This window comes from Macrobrachium nipponense, chromosome 33 (genome assembly GCF_015104395.2).
Source record: "Macrobrachium nipponense isolate FS-2020 chromosome 33, ASM1510439v2, whole genome shotgun sequence".
NCBI lineage: Eukaryota > Metazoa > Arthropoda > Malacostraca > Decapoda > Palaemonidae > Macrobrachium > Macrobrachium nipponense.
In genome coordinates this window covers 58,868,077-58,883,310 of record NC_087219.1, presented here as the reverse complement: position 1 = coordinate 58,883,310, position 15,234 = coordinate 58,868,077, and the positions used below count along the sequence as shown (strand labels likewise).

Sequence of the window (15,234 nt, the reverse complement as noted above, 5' to 3'; positions counted from 1 at the left end):
TTGCGTATGGTAACACTGCGTCCCGGGCTTTAGATAGTTACATTCAGCTTACATTCAACAATTATATTCGCGTACAGTAAATTATTAAAACACTTTTTAGTTGCAAATGTACACCAAGATATCCTATTTTTTACCTAAAACTTACACATAGCGTAACTATCTAAAGGCCGGGATGCAGTGTTACCATAAGCGCAAATACCACAGGCGGGTGGACAGGTAGAAAAAAACAGAGTATAGTTTCGAAGTCTAACGCCAAGTGTCCCACAGTGTCCAACTTCCGTTGTACGTGTACCCAGTTATCGGTGCAGTATCCTGCGATGTTTGCGCAGACCGCGGTCTAGAGAATACTACTACATGTATTCCCTAGACCTTGTTGTAGACTTTTTATTTTTACCTTTTATTACAAAAATACAATTACATTTCAATAATTTACATTATTTGGATAATTCTGTTAATACAGAAATATAAATATAAACTTAAATAACATATTGCTACAAAATCAATATAAATCAAAATCAAAACATATAGTTTAAAAATTCTTTAGTTACATACTTGGAAATATTGCTTGTATATCTACATTTAATATACATCCTTTGTGATTCTAATTTCTTTTTCAAAAGAACTATTATATTTTGGCAGCTCTTGTTGTGTTTATAACACATCCACAAACAATTCAAATAGCCGGTGAGCAACAAAATGGTAATGTTTTTATCAAAAATTGATTTTGCTTCTATATCATAGAATAATAGTTTCTAGAAACTATAATCATTTAGTTTACAGCATTTCCTAAGAACAGAATTAAACCATTTTACTATAGTTTTCTTTTCTCTACAGCAGTAAAAAATATGCATTTGATAGACTAGTGTCTTGGTGTAGTGTAGACGGAGTCGGAGGGATGACTAGCGCCAGAGGCCAGACTGGCACAACAGTCAGTCACTGGCAGTCTGGCAGACAGCTGTCACCGTCGCCGCTCGGGAAGGCTGTTGGAAGACTTCTTCTTTCTGCGCGATAATTTTGTCATCAATTTAATTGTGCACCAAAACTAAAGGGAGTTTTATTTGGCAGTGGATTCTCACTGAATCTCGTTCCACTGTCAAGCTAAAGATAATGACTGGAATTCGACAAAGGATAGTTACTGTGTTCAATAGTGGATCAAAGAGCGAACATATTTGCATTCAATCGAAAATGGAACTGGGAGGCAGTCTTACTTTGCAGTGACCCGAAAGTGAATTATTTTTCTTTGCAGTAAACTGAGAAAGAATTCTTACAAGTATATCTGTCTTAAACCTGAATACTGTTTCGCTGTCAGCAAAAAGTGAACTAAAAATTCATATCGAGTTGCGATTGGTATCTGAAAAGTTCATTGGAAAAGTGTCTGGTACACTTCAAGATAGTTACGGCTGAAAACAAAGTTATTATGTAAGAGATTACATTCAGTGGCATAGAAACTTGCGCACAATATCATTGGTAAAATGAGGAGAATCAAGGAATATAATCTTCGGTCAAAGTTGAAGATAAAAAACGCTTTGGTTCGCGATTTTATCGCCGAGTTTCTTGGAACTTTCGTCCTAATAGTAAATAGCATATTTCTTATTGTATCATTTTTGTTCTGCTAAAATAGCCAATTGGTATTTCTTTGACTTCCATAGGTCACCAATTGAGGTCACCAGTCTGTCTAAATAATGTAGTGACAAAATTTGCTGGATAATTTTGCATGGGACTAATTTTTATTTTTTTATGCCAAGAGCTGCACAAACGTTATGGATAAATTACGAAAGTAATTATGCACTCACCTCTCTCTCTCTCTCTCTCTCTCTCTCTCTCTCTCTCTCTCTCTCTATCTCTCTCTTCTCTCTCTCTCTCTCCTCTCTCCAATATATATATATATATATATATATATATATATATATATATATATATATATATATCTACTATATATATATATATTATATATATATATATATAGATATATAGGAGATATATATATATAGATAAATATATATATATATATATATATATAATATATATATATATATATATATATATATATATATATATAATATATATATATATATATTATACGTATATGTGTGTGTGTTTCTGTGTATTTCTATTCAAATTTATACTCTTAATTCAAATTTAGTATTCTTATTTGGTCTCCCCTCCGAGGTGAAACGTTAATCTTGCTCTCCTCGCACATGCGTATGTACGTGCCTGCGCGCACGCATGTGTGGGTTTGTGTATATTCCAAGTATATTGAAATATGACAGTCCACAAATGTTTAGACCAAAGATGAATAGCTTTCATAAATACTCAAACTGTGTCAAAAGGCCGCTTGATTCTTTTCTCTAATGAGTTTTCGCAAAATACCTAACGAGCGAATTTTAGCTAAGCATCATCATTATAGATTTAGGAGATGATAAACAACTAAAATAGTAAATTGCCAATTTAATTAGAAGGACAGGTCTAGCGTGTGAATACGTACTGCATACAAAACTTGTAAGGCTGCTGAAATTCAATGATGAACACTAAAAAGAACGACAGCTTGCCATGATATTATCATAAGTATTTGGTTACTGGTATCTGTGACAACTTTACGGCAACAACAGAAACGCGAAAACTCAAGAGACTTCCGAGGTCACTTCCATTACGTAACAATTATAGTTAATACGTAACCGGACGTAACTGCATCACTCAGCTCCCGTGGAATGTGAAATGTTTAATGTTCCAAAAGAGATGAGTTCGAACCATCCTATGAAGAAGTACAAGAATCCTATCTCTGATAGTAATATGATTTATTGCTTTCTTCTGCGGTTCATTTTCTGAATGTATGCAGATGTTTTCTCAACCCAAACACAGCAAAAACACACATACACTCAGACAGGCACACATATGCATATATATGTAGTACATATATTTGCATATATATATATATATATATATATATATATATATATATATATAATATATACATATATATGTATATATATAAAATACCAGAGGACATATAAGTTGATAATCGCTCCTTCGAGATAAAGGGTGAATCGATGGTGAAATGGTTCTTAGGAATTAATTTAACGTCAAAGGCATGAAAATGTTCCTGAATTATTTCTGTAAACGTTTTGTGAAATTTGAAGTCATGGGTACGTGGAAAGCATGCAAAAAAAAACTTCATTTGTGGGACAGTTGAAACATTTGGTTTAGTAATGAAATGTTTGTTCAGTAGTTGATATAATTTCTCATACACCAGCTTAGCAGGAAAACAGTTATTATTGAAAAAAATCAATTAAAAATGTTATTTAATTATGGGTAAGGACTCAGTTCGGCGTAAGGACAGGTGCTCGGTGGAGAAGGATAGAAACGGAGTTGGATTTAAAATCAATAAAACATGAGCTATAAAAATTGGTACCAAGTCCAGTAAAAGTTTTCTTTCTAAAAATCGTGGTATTAAAACAGTCGTTTTGTCTGAAAACTAAAACGTCCAGTTGTTCCATACCTCACGGATTTACAATTATTCTTCTCAACTATATAAATGTGAACTTTACAGGTAGGAGGACAAAGGAAGCTGTTTACTTATTTGACACAACAACATTCACTGTTATGTCACTAGTGTAGAAGCGAAAACAGGTAACATTGCTGTAATGAGAGTCTGCCATCATTACACAGTGGGACAGATATTCGACATAATACGATTCCAAAAGTTTGTATTTGGATGCTGTGAGTATGGTGATTATAAGAAAAATGCAATCCATATCCTTCTGGAAAGGTTGCGATGCAAGTGGATTCCATAAAGGTAGCAATTGTTCTAGACGAACCATGTAATTCTGTTGATCTGCCTGTTGAGGCTGACTTTTTGTACAACTTTAGCGGATCAAGGTAATGATAATCCAGGGGCACATTTTTGCTTTGCATTTGCTTGAAAGAAATACGAGTATTGCTGCAAAACTTATGGATATCTGATAATAAACAATCGTAGTTTTTGCAATTGGTGATAAACTTGAGAAAATATCATTTCCTTCAAAATAATTCCCAAGGCTTTCGACGTATGAATATCCTTCATGTTGACAAATGTACCATCAACGCACATGTAATTGGGGGGGGGGGGCGGTTGTTGCATGACAGGGAACTCTTTACAGTTATTTCAACTACATTGGGAGGTAATCTGTTTCAGTAGCTCTTTATGGAGTTGCTGTCATTTACATATGAACTGAGAACTTTGCTCTTTTGGAAAGACTGTCAGCTACCTTGTCGATCAAAATGCTAGAAGACTGTCGTCATTCTTCTGCCTCTCGTTTCTCGTGAAAGAATTGTTTATTTACGGGAAACGGAATCTTGTTGGATTTGTGGGTTATTGATGGTTGTTCGAGCTGACAGAGTGACATTTGATGACGATGCTCCCCAGTAGTTGGTTTCGCAATTTGGTACATTCAGTTAGCGATTATTCATGACCTACGGAAATGACATTGTACACTTTTCTCCAAGGAGGGCTGCGCATACAAATAAACAGAACACAGTGAGGATTTTGGTTTTAACAGACCTAATAGTTTTGTTGCTTTCACTTTCAGCTCTTTGGAAATGCGTCCGTTGCCCAGATGGTCTTGACGAACAAAGTCGGGGGCGACGTCTTCGCCGTCAACTGGGCATGGGGCATCGCCGTCATGTTGGGTATATTGACTAGTGGAGGGATCTCGGGCGGGCACATCAACCCGGCAGTGACCTTGGCATTCGCCATTTGGGACAGACTGCCCTGGTTCAAAGTACCCGTTTATCTTCTGGGTCAATATGCTGGGGCTTTCGTTGCCTCTTGCCTTGTTTATGCTGTTTATTTTGGTAAGTATGTTTGAGGTTTGTGTTGCATTATCAAGTTTGTGTGTTTGTTGTTGAACAGTGAGCCTTCGCTTAAGTGGATCTTTTTCCCTGACCGTAACCAAGTTATAAGTCACTTTTCTACCCTAATTAAGCAGAGCTAAATCTGAATCTTAAAAATTCTAAACTCATTTCATTTATCAGCAATATTTGTGTTTTTTTCAGCCACTATCACAAGTTCATTTATCTTGGCAACATATTGAAATCTGTTTAAGCTTTACATTTTTCAACGTTTGTTCATATTGTATTAATTTTGTTTAGACAATGATTCGACCGAAAACTTTAATTGGAAATTATCTTTTGCGCGAGATTCCCGTTTGTCACCGAAAATTCCGAGACAGGATAATACGCGTCCTACTTAATATGCCACGACTTACTCATGATTAAGCGGGTTTCGTGGTTGATAGACGTAATTGATATTGGTTATGAATAAAGAGCATCATGAATTAATAGAAATAAAAGTCAAAATCAGATACATAACATAATTTAATCTCCAAAGTAATTTACGGTGTTTATCCCCGTAGGTGGCTGCCGTTAGTGCACCTCATTCGTTGCGACTGACTTTCTAGCTGTAACTACTTTCATTCCTTTTACTGTACCTCCGCTCATATTCTCTTATATCTTACTGTCCACCCTCTCTTAACAATTGTTTCATAGTGCAACTGCGAGGTTTTCTTCCTGTTACACCTTTCAAACCTTTGACAGACAATTTCCGTTTCAGCGCTGAATGGCCTTAGTTGCTTCAGCGCTTGGCATAATGCGAAAAATCTATACAAATCAAATCAATTTACGGTGTTTATGAATGATTACCAGTTCAGGTTAAGCTGGGATATAGTATACACAGTGTATTGACGTGAATGACCTTACAGGGCGTTTGAGTGAGGAATATAGGCAATACTACGACAGTCTTCAAGAATGACTGCAAACACTTACCCTAAATTCACAGAACAGTTATCTTTCAACAGATGCTCTTCATCATTACGAGCCATCCAGGAGTCTGGCAACGGCTGGTATCTGGGCAACGTACCCGGGCAGTATGACGAACAACAACGGCACGATAGTCTCCGGATTCCTTTCTTTCGCCAATGGGTTTGGAGATCAGGTGGGTGAATTAAGGTGCTGCCGCCATTCAGCAGAGATAGATTGTCGAGGGGCTGCTATGAGGCTCTTGGGCTGAGTGAAGGCAGAACGTGATTATGAAATGTTAGAGAGTCGTAGAATCTTCTTTAGATCTTATTTATAAAAACAAGGGAAAATGTGCAATCGAGTTTTCTGTACAGCATAATGATGCTGTATGAACCTCTCAGCAAAGGGCCATAAGAAATCTCATCCATGGCGCTTAAAACTCTCATCCCCGGCCTATGAAACTTGCAGCAGCCACGGCCCCGAGGTGGCCAGTGTTGTTGGCAACTATAGCGATGCCAGACGCATGATGATCATGGCTAACTTTAACCTTAAATCAAATAAAAACTACTGAGGCTAGAGGGCTCAAATTTGGTATGTTTGGTGATTGAGGGGTGGATGATCAACATACCAATTTCCAGCCCTCTAGCGTCAGCAGTTTCTAAGACCTGATGGCGGACAGAGAAAGTGCGGACGGACAGACAAATAGCCATCTCAATAGTTTTCTTTTACAGAAAACTAAAATTAGGTCACGTTTAGAATTATTTTTCTCTTTTAATTTTGTGCACTTGCAGTCATTTTCTTGGTTTCGAATTTATTTCAGGTGAAAAGAAAATGCTGATTGTTAGGTTTTAAGAATTTATCTGACGATTTTCACTGACGCTTCTTAATGATGCGTAAAATATCCACACCATTTCTCGGAAATCATTCAAGAGACTTTGGCAATACTGGCATTCTGGAATATGAATTGAGTTTAATTTTCTAAGACACTGAGCAACTGCAACATTAGTTACATCAGTATTTTTGTTTTTCTCCTTCTTAGTTTTTTTTTTTTTTTTTTTTTTTTTGTTTTTTTTTTTTTTTTTTTTTTTTGCCTGATTAAATACATTTGTTCGCGGCAAATCGCGATCAGGACTAAAGTGAAGAATCTGAGATCAACTGAGAATTTCCACTAGCACAGACATGCAAATGTAATTTCAATATTAAGGATCCATTATTGTCATATCAGTTATATGGTGATAGAGAAGCTAATAGACGGCTATAATTGTAATGAAATAGTCTGTTTACCATATTAGACATTTTCCACTAATGAAATGTATCGTTATTAGTTTCCAATATTCATAACATAATCAAATTCCTATTGACGAGCTGACGTGACCATTAAACCTGAAAGTAAGCTTCTATAGAGTAAAATCTCACTATAATGGGCGTTATGTCTGTCCGTCCGTCTGTCATTCAGTCACGGCCAAACGGCTGATCCGATGGGTATGAAACTTGGCAGGGTTATAGTGGGGACCCCTAAGATGATTTATAATGTGGCTTCATCCTCATTACCTTCACCCTCCCCCCTAATGGACGTTATGTCTCCGTCCCTTTCAAGTTCATGCAAAACGGTTATAACTTTGTAAGGCCCGTTTGTTAGTGTCTATGATGCAGATTAAGAGAACGGGCAAATAAGAGAAGTAAGTAGAAAGAAGAGAACGATAATAACAACTAAAGAAGTGAGTAAATAAAACTAAGTTAATGGCAACTGAGATATAAAAAAGTCCGATAAATTACAGTCAAGAAGACCACTGGAAGGAATATCAACAAGCGAAACCACAACTCCGCCGTTCATGAACTTTCCCAGTGATTTTACGTTGCTTCTATATAGTTTTCTGTTAAAGAAACTAATAAGATGGCTATTTGTCCATCCGTCCGCACTTTTTCCTTTCCTGATCTTAAAAATTACAGAGGCTAGAGGGCTGCAAATTGGTATGCTGATCATCCACCTTCCAATCATCAAACATACTAAATTGCAGCCCTCTAGCCTCAGTAGTTTTTATTTTATTTTTAAAGTGAAAGTTGGCCAGGATCTTGCGTCTGGCACCGAAACAACGCAGGCCATCACGGCTGGCTGAGAGTTCCAATGACCGTGGCTGAGAGTTTTATACAGTATTATATGCTGTACAGAAAATTCGATTGCGCTGAAGTATATTTTACTTTCTATAATTTATCTATTCTTTTTGCAATCATGATACTAACGGACCTGCTAACAGTTTTCGGTAGTTCTGTATATTGCTGGACCCTGCATGATCTTCTGAAACGAACAAACTGAAGCACCGATGAGACAGGAAATAGGCTAGAAAAAAGATTTTTTTTTTTCACTTACCAATGCAGAGTATACTAATACTTCGAGACATAAAACTAGGGAGAGTTCACCTACAAAAAACACTGAAATCAGTGAATACCAGAGCAGAGAACAGAGGATTTGTTTGTGCCTTATGTGGATACCACAACAGAAAACGACAGCACCTTTTTTTTGTGATTAAAGTAAGTTTGTTCTATTTTTACTTACAGCAACATTACAGCATGAAACAGGCATATGATTTATTTCTAACTGAACTGGTACCAGTGAAACTATACATACATACATATCTTCAAAAATAGAAAGATAGGGGAACTGTTATTTGTAGCCCTCAAGTGATTGAGATGAATTTATTCTATATGTCAAGATCTAGCTTGTAAAGAATCGTGTAATATTAAAACTAATTATTCTACTGTCGTTGTACAACTACTTCGAGGTAATATCCAAAGTTACCGTTAGTCTAATTTTTTTTATATAAAAAAGGATGAGAAGATGTTTGGCTTTCTGTATGCTGATGTACAGTTACAGCGAAATTCCGTAACAAGCAAAATGGCCTGTGTGGAGCGGGTTTTAATTTCGAACGAGCACTAAACGTTCCCGTTTCGGATTCCAATTTCCCTACCACCCATTTTAATCTAGAATTCCTAGTCTTAAGGCTCTCAAGGGAACAGTTTCCTCTCGTGTTATCTTTCTTTTCAACGTTAAGTCTTTTAACATACTATGAACAGCAGGCCAGAATTTGCAGAGCAGAACTTGAGTTATGAGAAGTGTAAAAGCGAAGTCATACACTCGGCCCCAACTTCTGAAAAATGCATTAGTCCCTGTTGGCTCAAGCAGTGAAATTGGCATTTACTTCGTGTCGGCTCTGGTAGAGTTCATCTAATTTAGTGCAACTAGACTGGAAAGCAAATGCCTTCTGGAACCGCTGACTAAAAACCGATAAGCTCACATTTCAGGTCCTCTTGTTCTGGAAGTTGGCATATATTTCGTGGATGGTCGGCTCTGGTATAGAATTCATCTAGTTTAGTGGAACTAGACTGGAAAGCAAATGCCTTCTGGAGCCGCTGACTGAAAACTATAAACTCACATTTCAGGTGCTGGGTACGGCTACCCTCTTGTTCTGCGTGTGTGCCATCACAGACTCCAGGAACATGGAGGTGCCCAAGCACCTGATCCCTCTCTCCATCGGATTGCTTGTCTTCAACATGGGGAACTGCTTTGGCTTCAACTGCGGATGCGCTCTCAGTCCCGCCAGGGACCTCGCTCCGAGGCTCTTCACGCTGATTGCTGGATGGGGGGAGGACCCCTTCACGTGAGTCTGGAGGATGCCTTGACGGTCGACTTACTGACAAGAATTTCATATCCCAAAGAAGTCGACAGTGAATGTTGCTGGGGAAATGAGATTCCCACACACACACACACACATGTATATATATATATATATATATACTATATATATATATATATATATATATATATATAATATATATATCAGCAATAGAAGGGTTCCTTGGAAATCGGAGACGAATGATAAATATTAAATGAGATTCACACATATTTATATATATATATAAGATATATATATATATATATATATATAAATATATATATATATATATATATATATATATATATATATATATATATATATGCATATATCAGCAATAGAAAGGGTCCTTGGAAATCGGAGACGAATAACAAATATTAAAACCAGGGCTTGAATGAAGAGCATCTTTATTTGTTGCGACTAGTTCGGAGATTTACTTTCCTCCGTCATCGGCCAATGTACAAAGGAACATTTGCTACACTTAAAATCAATGAAGTAATATGATTTACATTAAAATTATCGAAGCAAAATTAAATAAATTGCACATTTACAAGAAAGACATAATAACCTAAACCGGCAGCAAAATCTTAAAATATCGAGAAATGTTTGTTGTCAAAGAGAGCAGAAAAAAGCCTCAACATTAAAGGACTTATTTCCAAGAAACGCGATGGAGAAATATATACATAACTCTCTGTTGACATTGACAATTGTAGGTTTTGGAAGTAATTTTTGAAGCTCCTTTCCTATATACGTATTCGTAAAACTTTTGCTAAAGCCATTGAAAAATAAGCACTGCTTTATGAAATTAAACTCTAAGTCTAAATTAACATAATTTGAACATATACTACAAGTTCTCGATGTTAAGGTCGTCATCAAATTTCTCTTGAAATGAAGAGGAATAAATGAGGACACTTTGGTGGTCAAACTCGTGAAAGTCGGTTTTCCTATAAATAGATGTGATAAACCAGCTTTCCTTCTGCCTCGGTTTCTGAAGTGAATTCGATATTGCTGTGCTTTGAGTTCAAGTATTCTAAAAACAGTGAAATGCAGTTATTAGATCTAAAGATTAAGACTGTATCATAGACATATCGCCTATACACCAGAGGTTTCAGTGGCTTTAGCAAAAGTTTTACGAATTCGCATATAGGAAAGGAGCTTCAAAAATTACTTCCAAAACCTACAACTGTCAGTGTCGACAGAGAGTTAAGTATATGTTTCTCCATCGCGTTTCTTGGAAATAGGTCCTTTAATGTTGAGGCTTTTTTCCTGCTCTTTTGCAACCAACATTGAGTATTTCCCTATATTTTAAGATTTTGCTGCGGGTTTAGGTTATGATGTCTTGTAATTGTGTAATTTTATTTGATTTTGTTTTGTTAATTTTAATGTAACTTATATTACTTCACATTGATTTTAAGTGTAACTAATGTTCCATTGTAGATTGGCCGATGACTAGTCGCAACAAATAAAGATGGTCTTCACTTTCCAAGGCCCTTGGTTTTAATATTATAATATCTATATATATTATATATTTATATACTAATATATATAATATATATATATTATATAGATATAGTATATAGATAGATATATATAGATATATATATATAGATATATATAGATATATAATATAGATATAATATAGATATATATATAGATATATATATATAGTCTATCTATCTATATATCTTATATATATATATATATATATATATATATAGATATATAAGTAGATATAGATAGATATATCTATATATATATATATATATAGATATATTATATCTATCTATCTATATATATATATATATATATATATATATATATATATATATATATATATATATATATATATATATATATATATAGTATAGTATATATATATATATATATATATATATATATATATATATATATATATATATATATATAAGTATGTGTTTTAGCGTCATCAGTTTCCACGTTCATTAATCGATATAAAAATCTGCTAGTGATTTTTCCTCAACTTACTTTTATGGACGTCTTTTATGTCTCTTCCAGACAGACATTAACAGTGATTTCACAGAATACAATAAGTTATTCAAGGAACGGACTTTTGTTCTAATGACACTAAATCTACGACCATGAATATGGGATGGCTGACATCTGAATTTTCTCTCGGTTGCCAATATTGTCTTCGCCCACAGAGCTTCTGAGCTTCGGAGCTTCTGAGTTCCTGGGGACAGCATTAGTTTAAGAGGCTTACATAACTGTCTCTGCGACCTTACGTTGCGCTTTTGGAGGGAGAAAATTCTATTCATTTCATCTTTAGAAAGTCAGTTACTGTCCCAGAAGGAAAACAGGCCGTTTAGGGAAACGCCTGAAAGCATTAAGGTTTACGTCGTTCTTAAAGCTAAGTCAAATTCAATATCTGTCAGTACTATAATATTGAAATGAAAACAGCCCATTCTCAGCTCCGAAGTAACAAACGCCACGCACAACCAAAGAGATTTTTTTCTTCTATTTTTCTACAGTCATCTTTGAAGGGCGATAGATTTATAAACAGTTACATAAAACAAAACAATAAAGGGAAATCCATGAATATCATTTTAAACAAAAACAACAGCAACAACAATAACTGCAATGGAAACAATCATTTCATCTAAGGCGATGAAGAATCCACCTTTAATTTCACAATCACTGCCGAAAAAAACGCTCATTTTGCAGTTTTCGTCAGGTCACTGTTTATTGGTTGATTGATTTATTTGTTTACTTATTTTTTCATTATTATTCATTCTTAATTTCAGGGCCAGTACCCGGGAGGGCATACCGTGGTGGTGGGTGCCCGTAGTCGCTCCACACATAGGCGCCATTTTGGGAGTGGGCATCTATGTATTGTTCATCGAAATGCATCACCCTGACCTGGAAGACCAATCTGAAAGCCAGGTCATCTCTCTGGAGGATATAAACACTAGTAAGTGAAATCTGAGTCCATTTTTAATGTGTAAACGTCTAACATAAATGTCTAACGCTGCATTAAAAATGATGATGATGATGATTTGATTGGATTATGCTTCGTTACATGATTTTTATCCTAATTTAATATTGTCATTACAGAGGGAACTTCACCAAATAATGTGATACGAGTTAGTGTTATTGAAGCACCAGAGAAACTTATTTGTTGAACAACGCCTCAGGATCATCGGTAATTGCCGTCTGGAAACAGCTATAAATCTACTCAAAATGAGCTGCTGCTTTGCAAGAAGATAGGACTAATTTCATGTACTCATTTTGTAATAATTCAGTGAACACATTTGATAACTATTACCTTTTAACTACATCCAGCGCAGTCATGCATTGCATAGCTGTGTCTTTTGCCAAATCATCATTATTTTCCTTTGTACAAATTTTAAACACATGCTGTATTTTGTTTATAAAATATTGTATGTGTTCCGACAGAGTAATCAGACTGGTTTTATTTACAAAGTTTAAAAAAATGGTGCAGTGGATTCGATGAGCATTGATCTCATATGTAAATGCTGATTGAAAATGTAGAGCAAATAGTCAATTGTACACTAGTGGTAGATTTCGCTTTGTCATAATTGCACAAAGATTTCGCTAGATAAGAGTTTATAATATTTTTACGACCATACATAATCGTCATCTTATTTGTTTATGATCATTCGGTTGTGCACTAAGTAAATGTATTTCAGAATCAGTCTGTTTGGGTCTTGGTAAACGTGAATTGTAAACTTTGTAAAACACTCTGTCAAAAAGTTCTGATTTTAATGCAAGCACGAGAATTCTCAAATCTATTCAGAAACTTGCAGAGTAAACTTATGAAATGAACTTTGTAATAAAACAAAACCAAATAATTTTTGAATTGCAAAATGAAACCCAAGGTCTCATGTAACTTTTCTTTAAAAGAAAAAAAAAAAAAAAACCTGAATATTTATAAGGTCACTTGATTCTCATAACCAAACTGTAGCACTATTTTGTACAAGAACAAAAATAGAATCGTTTCTATGTTGAAGGTCAAACTTAACAATAAACATTCTGAAAATAAAAACAAAGTTCCTGGCAAATCAAAGATAACTTGTAAAGTCTTGTAAGAAATAGAATCTCGCCGTCCATCAAATACATATTGGGTCAAATACTAGTCGCGCTCCGGTCAGTTTAAATACTGTACAAGGTGCCAGTATTTTCAGGATCCCTAGAAATTTGGCAGTTTCTAACACCAAAGAAACAGTTATGATCTGATGAATGCACTGAGGTTTCATATATCGAAAAAAGACGCCTGTTGAGAGAAATAGCTGAAGCTTTAATAAAAAAAAATTGGTTTTAAGGAAACAATGATATAAACATATTAGAAAAGGGATTCACTGAGCTTTTTGGAGTTAAGAAATGATGCGTTGCTGAACAAACGGTAACAAAAACATCTAAATCTAAATAACATTCAAAGTCACATTTGTAAAACGATGTATATCCTGATTAAGGTGACTGTTAAGAAACTGCTCATCTTAGTTGTAATGAAAATAGAATTTTCCAATGTATTGTGAAGGGGTAAAAATGTTAATTATAAGTTACGCACTTTTTATAATGATAGATGTAGTTAATTCGACGGTGATTGATTGGTTCAGATTAAGGCGGCTTTATGCCACCACGGACCATTGCCTTTAAGTGCCGTAAGTATGGTAAGGTAGGAAAGGAGCTAGGAGGCCTGGTTTGGACCTCCGGACTCCTCGAACCAGTTAACAATGCCATCTATTCTGCCCTACTCATGATTAGACCGTGCTAACATTATTAATTCAGTTCAGTTAGTGCCCAAGTATGAAGATCTTCTCAGTTTCATTCCCAGTCGATGTCGCTGTTTTGATTAAGCCTCATCTAGCCATTTCTGTCTTGAACGTTTCATCTCATACTTAGTATTGGCAGATATTTTATGGACGGATGACCTTCCTGACTGCAACCAACATATTTTTCCGTTTCGGGACCCGCAGTGAGTTGGGATGGCTTAAACCGCTCACATCTCTCCTCCTGTGGACTGTTTGCTCTAGTGATGGAGGCTAATTTGAAAATTGATTGTTGGAAAGCGTTAAAACCTTTCTTGGACTAAGAACAAGAACTACTATTTCAAAATCATTTTATGATGGGAAACTACTAACTAACCCCATAGGAAAAAATGGACTACTCCAATAGGCTTTCAAGAGCAATCGGTGTTTTGGTCACTTTTAAGATTCCTCATTCAAATTTGACTTTCTCAGCGACATTCAGAACCCATAGGCTGTCAGTGCACTTATAATCTTGGCAAGAGAAGATTCAAATGTGTTTACTCGTTGCTTTTTCATTCATTTACTGAGGTAATTTCCGTAAACAAAGTTGCTTTATTGGGTAATCTTACCTCAAACGCATTTCTTGATGTGTTGATCAAGTAATGGTCTGCTTGTTGTAAAAGACAGCATGATTGCCAAGTGCAATAATGCCAGACTGATCTCCTCCTTTCTGCTGTCATCTAAAAGAGCGTCCACACGGTCGAACAATGTCCGACGGACACACATTGTTACCATATCATAGGCGAAGCAGGATGACGTCATAAGCGGGGAAACTATGGAAGTAGATCTGGCAACAAACAGTGGTACCAGATGAGGTTGTATACCAGTGTTTTTACTCTGCTCACAAGGCAAAGACCGGCAGACAATTGTTAATTGGTAACAATGTTTGTCCATCGGACATTGTTCGACCGTGCAGACGCACCTTAACTCTGATGATCAGCTGAACTTCAAAACATATTTATGTATCCGAGACTATGCATCAATCC

The 15,234-nt window shown here is 35.6% G+C and overlaps 1 protein-coding gene across 3 annotated transcripts in view; it reads left to right on the top strand.

Annotated features, from left to right (window-relative positions):
• Nucleotides 1-12,880, top strand: part of LOC135203216 (aquaporin-9-like) — a 107,051-nt gene extending 94,171 nt beyond the window's left edge. Inside the window, exons 1-6 of one of the 3 annotated variants that reach the window (XM_064232973.1) lie at nt 881-982; nt 4,566-4,830; nt 5,832-5,968; nt 9,211-9,428; nt 12,224-12,390; nt 12,534-12,880. In XM_064232973.1, the coding sequence (XP_064089043.1) occupies nt 896-982; nt 4,566-4,830; nt 5,832-5,968; nt 9,211-9,428; nt 12,224-12,390; nt 12,534-12,601 (942 nt within the window). In that variant the 5' untranslated portion in view covers nt 881-895 and the 3' untranslated portion in view covers nt 12,602-12,880. Of the gene's footprint in view, nt 1-880; nt 1,575-4,565; nt 4,831-5,831; nt 5,969-9,210; nt 9,429-12,223; nt 12,391-12,533 lie in introns of those variants that run through there. The other 2 variants (XM_064232972.1, XM_064232974.1) reach the window with 2 other exon arrangements.
• Nucleotides 12,881-15,234: the final 2,354 nt, after the last annotated feature.